General features: G+C 38.2%; 1 protein-coding gene across 5 annotated transcripts in view; it reads right to left on the reverse strand.

Annotated features, from left to right (window-relative positions):
- The window catches only part of SPAG17 (sperm associated antigen 17), a 258,218-nt gene that overhangs the window by 75,156 nt on the left and 166,479 nt on the right, over positions 1-16,583 (reverse strand). For 4 of the 5 annotated variants that reach the window (XM_072644500.1, XM_072644501.1, XM_072644499.1 and 1 more), the window contains exons 24-27: positions 8,376-8,489; positions 6,046-6,233; positions 3,550-3,667; positions 1,478-1,656 (exon numbers count right to left, since the gene is read on the reverse strand). In XM_072644500.1, coding sequence (XP_072500601.1) covers positions 1,478-1,656; positions 3,550-3,667; positions 6,046-6,233; positions 8,376-8,489 — 599 coding nt within the window. The remainder of the gene's footprint in view (positions 1-1,477; positions 1,657-3,549; positions 3,668-6,045; positions 6,234-8,375; positions 8,490-16,583) is intronic. The other variant, XM_072644502.1, reaches the window with a different exon arrangement.

Here is a 16,583-nt window from a genome sequence, read left to right on the forward strand (position 1 = left end):
CTTGAGTCTATGGCATATAAGGATCAATTAAAGTAAGTTCAACTGCTTCTCCAGTCTGTAGAAGAAAGGACTTAGGGAGGATGTGATTGCTGCCCTACATAATGGTCTGTCACATGGTAGAAGGATTAAATACTTTCTACTTGGCCTCAAAGGCCAAAACCAGGAGCAAGGAGTAGAAACTGCCAAGAGGCATGATAGAAGGGAAAAAATCCCTAACAATTAAGTCAATAAGTGAAGCCAACAAGCACTTAATAAATGCTTACTATGTGCCAGGTATTGTTATAGGTGCTATTTCAAAATAAGATAAAAATTTAGACTAGTGTATTTCAAAAGGCAATAGATTTATTATCATTAGAGGTGTTCTAGCCTAGATGATGAACCCACTTTATTCAGGATAGATTAAATTGAATTAAATGACTTCTGAGGTTGCCTCCAATTCTAAGTTTTCTGAGTCTTTGAATTTTTAAAAAGGATAAAGGAGAGCCTAGCATATGTGAGCAGTATGAAGTTACCAGTGGAAAGATCAAGACTGAAGATAGAAGAATTAGGGGTGATGGATGAAGGGCAGAAATCAAAAGAGAAACACCCCAAAGAAGGAAATGGAGTGAAGAAAGGGATGAACTAGTAAGGTCTGAGTATCAGGGAAAAATCATTCCCTGTGCTTTTACATGTCAAATGCCTTTATTAATTCATTCAATATAATGTTTATTTGAATCAGGATCAGCTACTGTATTGGTGGTAAATTATTTAACTTGAAAAAGCTACAAGCCAGAAAAAGAAAAGAAACGAAAAAGTTACAAGCCAAGACTAAAGCAGAGGGAGAGTTGGTGCATGATGTTTTTTGTTTGCAGATGATTATGCACTCAATAGCCTTTGAAACTGAGATGGAATAAAATATAGATCAATTCTCTACTCCTTGTGCTAATTTTGACCTAAGAGTTAACGCTTTTAATTAGAGAGTTACATGCCCAATATTTGAGATATTAGACTCAGACCTTTTTTACCTACATACTGGGAGAGAAAAACTTGGTGAAGTGGAAAATGTTGGATGTGAAGTCACATGACTTTTTAAAAAACAATCTCCATTGCACTACTTACTACCTATGTGAACCTGGGGGCAAATATCTTGTCTGGATCTCATTTTCTTCATCTGCAAAATGAAAGAGTTGAGCTCCCTCTGAGGTCTCTTCTAGATCTAAATCTCTGATCTTATGCCAATAAGCCAGTCGTTCCACTATTTCTCTTTGAATTTCTACAGATCACTTTTATCTCCCCAATGGTACTGTATCAATGAGATATTTGATTCTCTTTTCAAATATTCTGACTGTCATCCTTCTCTCCCTCTCCCTGATCCATCATTTGTGGCAATTCAGCTTATGGTAAGAACAATTGATTGATTCCCATGGATTTAAAACTCCTATGAAGGAGACAAGTTCACTGTTTCAAATATATCCAAATCTCCGGCAGGTTTCTTTACCTGTGTGGACCCATCCAACATGTACTTGACAACAGTTCCTTGACTGTTAATAACTCTGGACACCTCCTGTTCTATTGGTGGTGTCACGGTTTTATGTGTCTGAGAGTACTTCACCCTTTGAGGATAACTCTGCCGAACCATGATGTCCCAGGTATGTTCATCATCTCCAATGTGTGGACCTAAAGATGAAGATTATTTGTGAACTGGATGTTGTAGAGGGGAATTATGGAACTGGGATTTAATTTTCTTGCTTTAATGAAAACCATTATACTTTCTGGTATTATTGAACAAGTTTCTTTCTATGTTAAGTCCAATGGCCCATAGTTACAATACTTCGTTGATACGGTTATAACAAACTTTTTGAAGGAAACTGGAATAGCTAAAGGATCATACACTCATAGATACAGAGCTAGAAGGGATCTTAGAGGTGATTTAGTCCAAGTCCTTCATTTTACAGATGAGGAAACTGAGGTCCAGTTTAAATAATTTACCCAAGGGTAGTGCCCCATACTAGAAAAATGGATCCTCCATTTTTGCCTCTCCTCAAAACTCTCATTATCCCTCTGCCCAGTTCCCGATCAGATGTAAAGGAGGAAAGCACTTGACTAACTAATTCAAATAAAAGCATCTAATCTGAAGATGCTGAAAATTCTATTGATATTGTATACAGTACTTGACATCTCATGCTGAAATTTACATAGGGAAATGTCACCTTAACATATGAGATGAGACAACCAAGATGTCAAGTTGAGTTATTGAATTTAGACTTTACTTAAGAGGGAGGGTTCATGTTATTTGGGCATGGGGGATATTTATAAAGGAGAAAGAGTACTGGATTGGCAGTCAGGACTTCGTGGATCTAATTCTGGGTCTGCAATTAATTAGGTAGATGATCCTAGGGCAGTTACGTGGCACAATGGATAGAGTACTAGGTCTGGAATCAGGAAAACCTGAATTCAAATTTGGCCTTAAATACTTACTAGTTGTGTGAGCTTGGGCAAATCATTTGAAGGCTATTTGCCTCAGTCTCCTCAACTGTAAAATGAGGATAACTAGAGTGCCCACCTCTCAGGCTTGTTGTGAAGAACAGATGAGATCATATTTGGAAAGTGGTTAGCACAGTGCCTGGCACACAGTAGGTGTCATGTAAGGGCTATTGTTGTTGTTATGATGATCAACTCTTGACCAAGCTGTAAAATGAAGCAGTTGGACTCTTCTGATCCCCATCATCCTTTCCATATCTAATGTTCCTTGATTCTGATGATACTCAGAGAGTCAACTAGCTTCATCAGAACAGTGTTACAAGTGAGAACTTGGCCAAATGATGTGAAAACAAGACTTTGTAACTTTACAGTGAGGTTGGTTATAATACATTCATGGTGTTATTGAGAAATAACAATCTCTGGATATGCTGGCATGTGGATTACCTAGGAATAATGATAATAATATTCTCTTCCATCGTCTCCTTCCTTCCCTTCCATCCTCTCTCCTTACTTTCATCTTTCTTTTCCCTGTCTCCTTCCTCCTCTGATCTCTTTCATTCTGTCTATACCAAGCACCTGCTGTGCCCAGTACCATGTTGTTGAGGACAACTGCTAGAAGGATTTTTTTTATTTAATAGAATCCATTGTAACAACTTCAGCAAAGCACTGTTTCTGCGGAGCATGGGTCAGGGCATGGAAACAACCTTGATTATTTTACTTTTTTTGGGGGGAAGAAGGGAATAATCAGGGACTGGGATTTTGCCAAGGAAGTGAATTTTCATTATGGAAACCCCCTTCATTGAGGTAGATCTTGTGTGTATGTAATTTATGATCTTAGAGAATAACCTGGTAATTGAGGAGGTAAATGATTTGCCTGGGGTTACACTGTGTGTCAAAAGTAGGACCTGAATCCAAATCTTCCTGAGTCTAAGGATAGCCATCATGTCAGTTACCTCTTAGTAACCTTGAAAATGTAACCAATTGTTTTTTTTTGATGTTAGATGTCTCTAATAGGGGAAATATATTGCTTTTAGACATGATTTGACTGTATCCATAGCTCTTACAATGCATCTGACCCAAAGCACTGACCTGGAGAAACATAACCGAGGAAGGTCACTGCCAGCCCATTAGGACATGAAATATTGAGTCTTTGGAAGGTGGGAATAAAGGGGGGCTCTGGTGGAGGGGCTTCTGCCTCCACTTCTTCCTATGGAATAGAATATAGTTAGTTTTAAAGCATCTGCTTACTGTTCTAAACCAATGAGCATAGATTAAATTCAATGAAATCCAACAAACATTTGCTGAGTACTTACTCCACACTCAGAATTGCTAGGAGCAATGATGGATACATGAAACATACTATCAGAATCTTACCGTCAAAGAAAGTCTAGTTTGAGAGGCTATACCTACACAAACAAACACTTAATAATGTCAGAATAGTATGCATTGTGCCCAAAGTGCATTTATTCAAAAGTACACATAAGATGTGCTACAGAATTTTGAGTTTGCAAATATGTCATAAAATGTTAGAGCTGGGAAGAAACTTCAGAAGTTACTGGTTCAACTCCTTCATTTTACAGATAAAGAAACTGAGACCCACAGAGAGAGTGACTTGAAAGGATCAGTTAGGTAGTAGAGGCAGAACTGATCTCTTTCCATTCCATCAAGAGAGAGCTGAAATTGTGTGGGGAAAGTTTCATGAAGCAGCTGGGACTTAGTCTTGACCTACAAGACTGCATCAATTTGGATTTAGTTATGAGATCTAGGACAAGTCAATTAAGGCAGTGGAGTGGTTATAGTGGCTTTGCAGTCAGAGAATCTGGGTTCAAATCTTACCTCTAAGGAGTGAGAGATAACTCATTAGGACCCCTACTCTATTCCAATCAGCATTAATCAGTTAGACATTTTAGATAAATCATATGGGGATAATTAGATAATACAGGTTTTTGTAGTGGGACTTTATAGCAGGTCTCAAACTTTAATTAAATGTTCACTACTTGTTTACCAGTTATGAAGCTCACTTGTGCAACCACAAGGATGCTGACAAGGATGCCTCCATCCTGTTTTACTCAAATTCCATGTCCAAACCCAACATGGGTGGGATGCCTTGATTCTTTGAAAAGTCCTCCAACTTATTTTTGTACCTCTCATGCCCAAAATGAGCAGGTGACCATTAGCCTTCTCTTTGAGTAGAGAGAGCTATTACATGGTTATTTAAGAAAGACAAACCTCTATTCAGGTTACTGAAAAGTTATACTCTTGAAAAGTGAGCTCCTCACTCTTGTTCCCTTATACAGAAGTCATATGGAAAACCACCAGGTAGCTTTGTTTGGATTTGAGTGATTGTTTCTGAAGGGACTGAGAGCACCTGAGTGAGACTTTTTCCTCCTTAAGGTAGTTTTCTATGGTCTTCCTATGCTACCATTTTAGCTTAAATTGCTTTCCTTGAAAATGCTAGTAGATGACTGGAAAATATGAGAAGCAAACTTCATGTTTGTTTGGTAGAAGGTAGAGGGAATTTACACTAGAAATCTGAGGAGAATTGGCACTAACCTACTAATCACAGAATGTTAAAGATACAGATCCTGTAGTATAAGCCTCTACCTTCAAGTGTAGTTCCCCCCCCCCCCCACTGGGCACATTCTCTGATATTTCAAGGATATGTGATTTTGTCAGTGTAGAGTCTTCAGAAACTGGTATATTCTGTTTTTACATCACCTTCATTTTCCAATGGATCCCTTTCCTTCCCCTGCCCAACCAACTGTCCTGATTTGATCCAGGTTCTACTTTACTTCTCTGCCCAGTCTGCTATTAACAGCTAATATATCAATATTGAAAAGATGGTTCTCCTTCAATTTTAGATTTTAGATTTATAGATTTAGAGAGGGCATTTGAGAAAAGGTAGGAACAGGATCCAGAGGGGGGCGAATCAGGACTCTGGATGAAAAAAAAGATTAGAATTAGTTCTCACATCATAAAAAAAATATGCTAATATTGCTAAAATTTGTTTATTTCCTGGCCAAACATTTGTTTGCTAAAAAATCATAAAATAATAGATGTTTAAAAACATCATTTCACTTAATATTCACAACAATCCTCTGTTTTTTCAGATGAAGAAAAGGAAAATGTAAGTGACTTGCCCATGGAAGCTGAGAGTTCAGTGAAAAGCCAGCCTTGGAGGCAATCTTTGCTTTGTCGACTTAAAAACGATGACAAAGCCATCCCGAAAGCATGTGGAACAGTAGAGAATGCTCTATTGACCCTATTCTTAGAGGCCACAAGGTGGCGCGATAGTGCACAGAGTGATGGACTTGGAGCCAGGAAGACTTGAGCTCAGTTCTAGTCACCCAACCCTTAGCAGCTGCGTGACCCTGAGCAAGTCACTTACCCACTATCTGCCTTGTAAACTGAGGATAGCAATGGAACCTATCTCAATGGGTATTGTGAAGATGAAATAAGACAATATTTGTAAAGCAGTTAGCACAAAGCTTGGTTTCACCTTTCCCCATTCACATTCTTTTGAAGCTTTACTTTTGTGACAGAAATACAGAGACATTTTGAAACCTCCTACCACGTGTCTTCTACCTGTTTCTCTTCTTCCTTTGGAACAGGAGGTGCTGACTCCTCATCTTTGGGAGGCTCTTTGTGTTTTTCTTTACCCTTTGGGGTTTTGCCTTTTCCTTTCGGAGGTGGAGTAGGTGGAGCAGGAATCACAGTTTGAGTATGTGCTGAAGGGATATTCAGCATTTCTTCTAATTCAGCATCCTTTTCATCTTTGGAGGGAAAAGAAAACCAGGAAACACCTCAAATGAATTCTTTGTACGCCATGACATGAAACTTGTTAGTTAATTAGAATAGAAACTAAAAGAACTACAGTATTCATATTCAGTACCCACACTGATGAGATCATAGATCCACACACACCCTTGCCAAATGTTTAACCTATTTCCCAACCTTGAAGCCATAGGATTATCTGACTAGGTTGTAGGGGAAAGGGTAGTTAAAAATAACAATGCTATTCAGAAAAGAGAAGAGAAGAGAAGAGAAGAGAAGAAAGAGAGAGAAAGAGAGAGAGAGAGAGAGAGAGAGAGAGAGAGAGAGAGAGAGAGAGAGAGAGAGAGAGAGAGAGAGAGAGAGAAACTGAAGAGAAGAAAAGAGGAGAGGGAAGGAGAGAGGAGGACAGTTTAGTGGAGTATATTTCAAAGAATTCAGTGAAAGGAGAACAAGGATCCCATGACCAGAAATTCTCTTTCTAAAAATGATATTTTATTTTTCCCAATTACATGTAAAAATAGTTTAAAATTTTTTTATTTAAAAAAAGTTTCAGTTCAAAATTCTCTCCCTTTCTCCCTTTTCCTCCACCCCCTGAGACAGTAAGCAGTTTGATATAGCTTATACATGTTCAGTCATGCAAAACATATTTCAATATTAGCATGGTCAGAAATTTTAAAAAAGGAAGTCAAATCTAAAAGGATAGGAGGCCTTCAAAAATGAAATCCTTGTGTCAAAGTCACCACTGATTCTGTTGAAAAAAGAAATGAATAACTTTGAAGAGAATGAGGCAGGTCAGGAAACTTACAAATGAAATTAGAAGCAGTTAAAAAGATGCTGAATGTGAGAGTTGGAGTCAAGATGACCTCAGGCACTTACTAACAGGATCCTGGGCAAGTCACTTAACTGCTGCCTGCCTCAGTTTCTTCACTGGTAAAATGGGGACAATATAGCACCTGCCTCTTAGGGTTGTTATGGGAATCAAATGAGATATTTGTAAAGTGTTCTGTAAACCTCACTATATGAACGCAAGTTATTATTATTAATTTCAAAAGGTCATATATAGGTTCAAATATCTGCATACAAATTCAAAAGAGTGGCAGATGAGCCATTTAGAAAATTACCTAGAGATGGTACAAGTGATAAAGCAAGTGATAAAATTTCCATTTACTATAGACGTAATTTGTGTTCAGATCTGGATAGTGCAGGGCTTCTTATAAAATATGTGAGTGATAGTGAATGTCAAAGGAGAACTTGTGAGGCTCTAATTGATTCCTCTGGCCACATTTTAGCCAATTATCTAAAAACTAAAACCCCAAAGCAAAAAAAAAATACCTCAAACACTTCCTTTTTTATTAGACTATGGTGTGAAAGTATTTCAGCGACTTTATATGAACTGTACTATCTAGATGCTATTTGGCCGAAGATGATAAATACAGTCATAATGAATCATGGTGATGGCATCTTCAAATAATGGGTATTGAATATGGCTCACTGTAAAGTAAACAGAGAAATATCAAATAAAGTCTCCAGGACGAAAAACACAAGGATAAGCTTTTGAGCATAGTATGGCCTTGTTTTTGTGGGTGATATCTTTAGCGACTTCTAAAATGTGTAGGGATGAAACTGATTTTCTAATTGGCCCTCGGTAAAATGACATCCCATTTTGTGGTTTGGAAGCAATAGCTTCAAGTTGGAGGATGTGTTTATTAAAAACAGCACTGAGAAATCATTCAATATTTCTACACAATGGCTCCTTTAAAACCAACATCCTGAAACACAATGTATATTTCCATAATTATTGGCAGAATTTTCAAAAATATTATTCCTTGGAAAACCAAGATGATTTCTCGGCAAATCATGCTTTCCTTGGCCCCAGCCAAAGGTCTGTTTTCCTGGGCTGGTTAACAAAGATCACTGGGATTTTTTTTTCAGTATAAGTCTGTTTTCACAGGAAGTCAAGAGTGCCCTGGAAACTTAACTAGGCACCCTCAAAGTATTTAAAGATAGACTGTCAAATTCTCCTAAAACATTCTAACCACACAGAGGTAATAACAGAGGAATGGCAAATCAGAATGAGGTCTGCTTTAATGACAAAGGAATAGGTAAAGAAGGATATATCCTCTTTGTCATGTTCCCCTCACCTGGTGGTGTCCCACTAGGTCCATGGTAACTTATAGAGAGATTGATCCCATTTTCCAGTGTGGCAGAGAAAGACCCAAACTTGCTAACCATTCTCTTCCTATGGAGAGCCCATTCTAGAAGGAGATAAAGTCAAGAAAAAAAATTGCATTTGATCAATGACAACATGAGCAAGACTTGGAACAAGCAGACAATGCACAGCATCACTATCATGGAGCTCTTCAAATATTCACTGCATAGTGTGAGCATAGCAACCATTCAAAATGTTACTGGGTCACAAGGATTCAAGGCAAGAGGAGATGAGATGAGCTAGATGGCAACGTCACCCTGCAATTCTTGAGCATTTTACTCAGGTTAAGCTTTAGTTAAAAAATTGAATTCTCACCCAGGGAAATTCTCTCTTCTCAGAGCTCAACTGATCTGCATATAGCCACTTGGTGTCACTACAGAGAGCAAGACAGGGTGGCTAGCTGAGAAAATTTCTCTCTCTCTCTCTCTCTCTTTCTCTGTCTCTCTCCCTCTCTGTCTCTCTCTGTCTCTCTCTCTCTCCCTCTCTCCATCTCTCTCTCTCCCTCTCTGTCTCTCTCTCCCTCTCTGTCTCTCTCTCCCTCTTTCTCCCTCTCTGTCTCTGTCTCTGTCTCTCTCTCTCTCTGTTTCTCTGTCTCTCTCTCCTTCTCTCTTTCTGTTTCTGTCTCTCTCTCCCCCTCTCTGTCTCTGTCTCTCTGTCTTTCTCTGTCTCTCTCTCTGTCTCTCTCCCTTTCTGTGTGTGTCTCTCTCTCTGTCTCTGTCTCGCTCTCTGTTTCTCTGTCTGTCTGTCTCTCCCCCCCTCTCTGTCTCTCTCTCTGTTTCTGTCTCTCTCTCTCCCTCTCTGTCTTTCTCTGTCTCTCTCTCTGTCTCTGTCTCTCCCTTTCTGTGTGTGTCTCTCTCTCTGTCTCTCTCTCTCTCTGTTTCTCTCTCTGTGTCTCTCTCTCCCTCTCTCTCTCCGTCTCTCTCTCTCCTCTCTCTGTCTGTCTGTCTCTCTGTCTGTCTCTCTCTCTTTCTCTCTCTCTCTCTGTCTCTCTCCTTCTCTCTCTCTGTCTGTCTCTCTGTCTCTGTCTCTTTCTCTCTGTCTCTCTTTCTGTCTCTCTCCCTCTCCTCCTCTGTATATGTGTCTGTCTGTATATTTCTTTGTGTCTCCCTATGTCTCTGTCTCTGTTTCTCAGTTTCTGTCTTTCTGCCCTCCTCCCCTCCTTTTAGAGAATACAAGATCTTCAGGGATGGAGAACCTGTGCCCTTGAGACCACATGTGGCCTTCTAGGTCCTCAAGTGCAGCCCTTTGACTGAATCCAAATTTTGAGCTACAGGTTCCCCACCCCCATCCCAGACCATGATTATCTCTATCTACTGGAACTGACTGAGGATGTGACCTTTCCTTTTGACTATTACCCTTTCCTCCAATTTTATCCCTTCCTTCAGGTCAGGGGTGCAGACTTGTTGCCTCCAGGGGCTCCATAACATGTTCCCCTTCCATCTCTATTTTTGTCTCTAGTTAGAATCAGGATAGGAGACTTTGTCAGCCTTGCTTAGTCCTTACAGATCACAGGTTCACTTAGATCAACAGGCAATTTTAGTTCTTTATGGAATCCTTTCTTCACAGTTTTGTGTGTGTGTGGGTTCTGTAGAGTTATTAATAAAATTTTAAAAATAAAGGCTGAAGTAGCCAGTATGTTCCCATGATGGTATCTGGCTTCCAAGCTGGAAAAGGAAAACTTTCAGCAAGTTGGTCCTGTGAACTAAACTCTGAGAATCATCTGCCTTAATGTATTCTTAGATGCCAGTTAAAGTAAACCCTGGGAGTTACACCTGTCTGGTTGAGCACAGATGTTTGTCAAAAAAGAATTAGATAAAAGAAATAAAAAAAACCCCACAACCAAAGAACGGAACATCAGCAGAAACCAAAAGATGAGCTTCTGTTACCAAGGATAGTCTCTGGCCTCCAATCAATCAGCAGCATTCTCTTCCCCTCTGGTTCTTGTGTTCTGGGAAGAGAAAGATGCCAGCTGCTGCTGCTATTGCCACCACAGTTCCCCTGATTGGGCCCTCTCTTCCTTTCATGCTTCCAACTGCAATCTCTCTTTAGATCCACTCTAGCTATACTCAGATTTGAGGGATCCCCACAATTTAACTGCATGATATTTCTTTGCCTAGGAAGATCAGTCTCTTAATTTGTAGCAAAGATCCAAACTTCCCCCATTGTGTCTCCTTCCCTGGGAAAGGTAGTGGGGTTAGATACCACATCACTCATATAGAAAATATAGAAATACATTTTAATATTCATCTACACATCTAATTTAGAACCAGATATGTTACAATACACTCCCAAGTAAAATATAACAATTGATTGCAGATTATTTATTATTCTGAATTGTGCAGGTCATTTCCTCTTACTTATTCAAAATATGTTGATATATTGACCAATATGACATCAATGGAAAGACTCAAAATTTTGTTAATGGAAATAAAATTGTTTAAAAATTTCCTCTTGCAAATCTTAGAGAAAAAATTTACACATATAATACATTCAAGTCTCTCCATCCCAAACCATCTCTCTCTCTCTTCCCCCCCCAACCCTTCCTCTCTCCCTCTTTCCATTTGTATATAAACATACATATAGTACATAATATATACACATATACTACACTTTGATATATTTCACATATATGTTTATATGTATAGCGCACATATTTAAAATAAAAAATACAAGTTATCTTTTACTTAACAGAAATCCATTAGAGTAAATTTCAATTTAAAGAGTTATAAATTCCCTTTAAGAAACTTTATCCCTGAAAATTATAAAATTATAAAATTTTGATCTGGTGCTTTTGTTTTTCCCCTGATAATCATAGGTTTATCAGTTTAGAGCTGGAAGGAACCAGATGTTTCACCTAATACAATTGGATCATTTCCTAAATGAGGAAACCGGAACTGTGACTTAGAGAGTTTACACAGAGGGTATAAAATCCTCTTGTTTTACGCTCACATATGTACAATATGCGGAAATAAACACACGCATAGATTTGAAAATAACCTTAATTCCCAACAGGTGGCAAATGAAGGAATTCTTTACTCATCTGTCAAAATGACCATCCTTAAGGGCATGCCTGATTATGTTACCCCCTTATTCAATAAACTCCCCCTAATTACCTTCAACATCAAATAAGAAATCCTCTGTTTGACTTTTAAAAGCTCTTCATAATTCAGCCTTTTCCTATTTTTCAGTTTTCTTATAACTTACTCCTCCCACATGTAGACTGAGATCCAATGATACTAGCCTCCTTGTCTTATTCCTCACGTGAGACAACTCACTCCAGCTCCTGACTCCAGGCATTTTCACTGAGTGTCCCCTGTGCCTGGGATTCTTTCCTTCTTCATCTCTGCTTCCTGGCTTTCCTGTCCTCCCTTGAGTCTCAATTAAATTCCCACCTTCTACAAGAAGTCTTTCCTAATTTCCCCTTAATGCTAATGCTTTCCTTCCACTTATTATTCCTGATTTGTACTGCATACCTTTTTGGATGCATAGTTGTCTACTCCACTTATCTGTGAGGTCCTTGAGAACAGAGACTCCCCCTCTTTGGTTGTTTCCCCAGAATGTAGCACAACGTCTGCATATAGTAAATAATAAATCTTGTGGACTGACTATGGTATAAAGATGAAGTGAAGTACATTGTAATAGGAGTTTGAGAAATGACTGGCATTCTGGAACTTGCCATTCAGAGAGCCAAGAATTTTCCCAAAGCCTTGAGAATGATTTCGATTATTGCAATCTTTGAGTCAGATGGAGGACTTTAGTCATACTCAGGTATTCTAAAAAAGACCCACATAGATTGTGAGAGAGAAAACTGAGAGGAAAGAGGAAGGAGATGGCACCCCCATCCCTGTTGGACCTAAGGAACCAAATAAAAGCCTCAGTGGCACAGGGGCAAGAGGCAAAAGAAGCAATCAAAAGAAGAACTCAAATGTAAGGAGAAAGAAGAGATCCAGGTGGTTCATTGGGCACCATAGTCTTCCTGGGACAGAGGGTTCAAAAGGATATGATTAGTAAATGGTGGATGGAGTACCATTGTCTATTAAGAAGGCATTGTTATGTGATGAAACCCAAGAACCAGAGCAAGGAAACATGACAAAGAATACTTGGGTAAAGCTCAATGGAGGGAGAAATATAAGTGATTTTTTTATCATTGGAGCATACTACAAACTACTCACACAGAGAACATTTATAAGGAGCTGGAGAAAGATAATAAGGTACACTATAGTAGTGATGAAGGACCTCCACTATCCAGAAATCTGCTGGGGCTCTCTCTTTCTGCCAAAAATCAGAACAGCTAATAACTTCTTAACTTGCCTTAGGAATAATTTTGTCCTTCAAAAGGTAGAGGAACAACAAGGAGAAATTCTATTGAACAGGGAAGAACTGATTTCTAGAATTGAAATGATAGGAACCTTAGGGGGAAGTGGTTATTATCTCTTGATCTAAAAGACAGAGAATCTAGGCATAGTCTGACACACATAATGGATATTGTGGGAGGAGGTGGAAATTTCAAAGGGTTCAGATGAAATATGATCCCATGGATGAAAATACAACTGGGGATGTTGGTTCAAGAGGAAGAGGAGATGCTCAAGAACTTGTGAAGAAAACAAGGGAAACAATTTCAATGAGGAGAAAAAATATGGATTTTGTCAGAAGAGATTGACTGATGTATGGGGAACTCAATGAACAACACAGATTTGAAAAGAGAAATGTGAAGAACACAGAAATAAAATCAAGTAATAATAAGAGTTTCATAGTGTCTATGTGCCAGCCACCATGCTAAGTACTTTATAAGTATCTCATTTATTGCTTACATCAACCTTAGGAAGTAGATGTTCTGTCATACCCATTTTACAGTAGAGGAAACTGAAGAAGACAGAAGCTAAGTCACACAGCTAGCAAGGGTCAGAGTCTGGATTTGAATTAAGGTCTCCTTGACTCAAGGCATGTTATTCTATTCACTGTGCCACTAAGTTGCCTCGTAATAGCTGATGAATATAACAGGATGGGGGGTAGTTAGATGACACAGTGGATACAGCACTGGGTTTGGCATCAGGAAGACTCATCTTACTGAGTTCAAATCCAGTCTCAGACACTTACTAGCTATGTGACTCTGGGCAAGTCACTTAATCTTGTTTATCTCAATTCCTCATTTGTAAAATGAGCTGGAGAAGGAAATGGCAAACCACTACAATATTCCTATCAAGAAAACCTCAAATGGGGTTCTGAAGAGTTGGACACAGCTGAAATGATTCCGCAACAGCAGCAAACAAAATGGCATAATCCTTTGAAAATATTTTCAGGAATTCTTAATCTAAAAATAAGATGAGGCTGGGAAGTGAAAGAAAAAAAATTAGACTCTACCAGGGGGAGGGGGGGGGGAAGGGAGTGGAGGGAAGGGGAAAGATCAAAGAAGGAATAGGGACTTTATTTTGGGGTGGATGGAATAATAATAATTGACAGAAGAAAACGGAGCTACTAAACTTTCAATTTTGTTTTTGTTTTCTCTGCCAAAAAAGTGACCTTTGCTGTAAAAATAGGGGAAAAAATGAACATAGGAAGAGCAAGATGGTGATGGCAAGAGAGAACCTGGTGCCTCTTGTTCAAGTCCCCTGGCCAAGGTACTGAAAAGTACTGAAAAGATAATTGATGAACCACCATGGAGAGGTGTCATGGTCAATCAGCCAATCAAACAAGAAACATTTGTTAAGCACCTACTATATTCCAGGCACTGTGTAGAAGACTAGGTGTTGTCCAGTTATTCAAAAAAGGGAAAAAGCAAGAGTATGTATATGATAGACAAGTGAATTTAACTTTGATTCCTGGTATAGTTCTAGAATGGATCATTAAAGAAATGGCCAATGAACTCCTATGAAGGGAAGTTGTGAAGGCAAAGAACTGGCATGACTCTAGCAAGAATGAGTCTCATGAGTCTAACCTTATTTCTCTTATTGATAGAATTACTAAACTGGTAAATGAAAGAGTATGCTTTGGATATAACTTATCTAAATTTTAGCAGAGCTTTTGATGAAGTATCTTACCCAGATTTGACGACTGCATTGAAAGATGAATTGTTAATGGCTGAGTGCCAATGTGACTTGAGTTCTCCAACCATAGAAACATGAGAATCTTGGGTAGCTCTCCTTGGTCCTGAGCTATTGAACATATTTATTAATGCCTCAGGAAAAGGCATAGATGCCATGGTCATTAAATTTGGTTTTGTGACTGAATTTTATTTTTTAAATGAACAGTAATCCACTTTTGTTCTCTCTCAACACTCACTCCATAAAGAAAAACAAATTCCTTATAACAAATTTTTATAGTCAAGTAAATGAATTCCCCCTTTGGCAATATATAAAAAACATATGTAATTATATATAATATAAACATATATGCACATACATATACATCTATGTACATATGTGTTATGTGTGTATATTTTATGCATACAAAATTATCTACCCATAAGTATATATAAATTATATGTAATACATAATTATATAAAACACAATTTAATTATAATTAAATTACATGTAATTATGCATTATATATATATATATATAAATTACATATTTATATCAAAAGTTCTTGACCCTGATTCCATCACCACTCTGTTAGGGAGTTAGGGAGTGCTCATCAAATTTGCAGATGGCTTAATGCTAAGAAGGGTGCAAATACACCTGATGTCAAGAGACTTTTTACATGCTAAAGTGATAGGTTGAATTTAAGATATTATAAAAACCAACAGAGATACATGTAAACTCTCAGGTATAAGAAAACCAGCCTCACAAGTCATAGATTAGGAAGGTATGATTAGATAGTTTTTTTTTCCTAAAAAATTTCCTAAAACATTACAAGGTCAACATGTATCAGCATCATGATGTAGAAGACAAAAAAAAAAACTGGTAGAACAATTGAGGGCTACATTAAGAGAAGCAGGCTTCCAGGTATACGAAGGTAATGGTCCCCCTGTAATTTTTCCTCCCACAGACTCATCTGGAATAATATATATAATAAATAATAAAAAATATATATATTTACATACATATACAAATATATATAATAAATAATAAAAATATAATCAGTTCTGGATGTCATGGTATAAAAAAGACATTGACAAGCTAGTGAGTATCCATGGGAGAGGGGCCAGTGTGGTGAAGTCTTGAATCTATATCTTGCATGTCAGCTGAAGGTTTACATGGAGAAAAGAAGACTCAAAGGGGATATGGTAACTGTGTTCAAGTAGTAGAAGAACTGTCTTGTGGAGGAGAGATTACACTTATTTAGTTGGTCACAGAGGATAAAACCAGGAATGATGTATAGAAGTTGCAAAGAGTCCAATTTAATTTTGGTGTCAGGAAAACCAATCAGAGCTACCTAAGAGCTAGTCTAATGGGCTATCTAGAGAGGTGCTGGGTTTTATCTCTTGAGTTTTCTTTTAACAGAAACTTGACATTCACTTGTCAGGTTCTACTAGGGATTACTTTCAGATATTGTTGAGACTAGATGGCCTATCTGGTCCCTTCCAAATCGTAAATTCTGTGATTTTATGACAAAACATGTAAAATTTAATTTTAAAGTGTAATTAAAGCCACAGAAACTCTGAGTTGGAAAAGACCTCAGAAATCAACTAGTCTAACCTATACCTGAAAAAAAAGTCTACACAGGAAGGGACAAATCTTCTGGCCTTTGACTGAAAGCTTCCAGTGAAGGGGAACTTAATGACTCCAAAGATATCTCACCAGTTACTGTTGAGTTGAGCCTAGAATTGAACAGGAGGAAGAGAGAGGGATGCATTTGGGAAACTGCATAGTACTTTGAATAATTCAAATTACTTCTTGATTCAAAGAACCGTTTTTTCAACATCAATATTCTCTGAATAATGCTCTATGGCCCCAAATATCATTGTGGGAAAAGGTAGACTGGAGCATATTTCCAATAATGGCCTATATTTCTAAAGTGACATTAAAAAGCATAATTAAGGAAAATGCATGATTGTAAGGGGAAGTGGGTCATTCATGGGGCCTGGAGCAAGGGATAACAGACAGACAGTCCGAGTGTTGCCCTGGTATCCATGAAAAGCATGAAGACCCAGGGGTAACTCTTCTACATAATGGGTAGATCCACTCTGAAGGAGCTGTGG

This window comes from Notamacropus eugenii, chromosome 2 (genome assembly GCF_028372415.1).
Source record: "Notamacropus eugenii isolate mMacEug1 chromosome 2, mMacEug1.pri_v2, whole genome shotgun sequence".
In the NCBI taxonomy this organism is placed as follows: Eukaryota; Metazoa; Chordata; class Mammalia; order Diprotodontia; family Macropodidae; genus Notamacropus; species Notamacropus eugenii.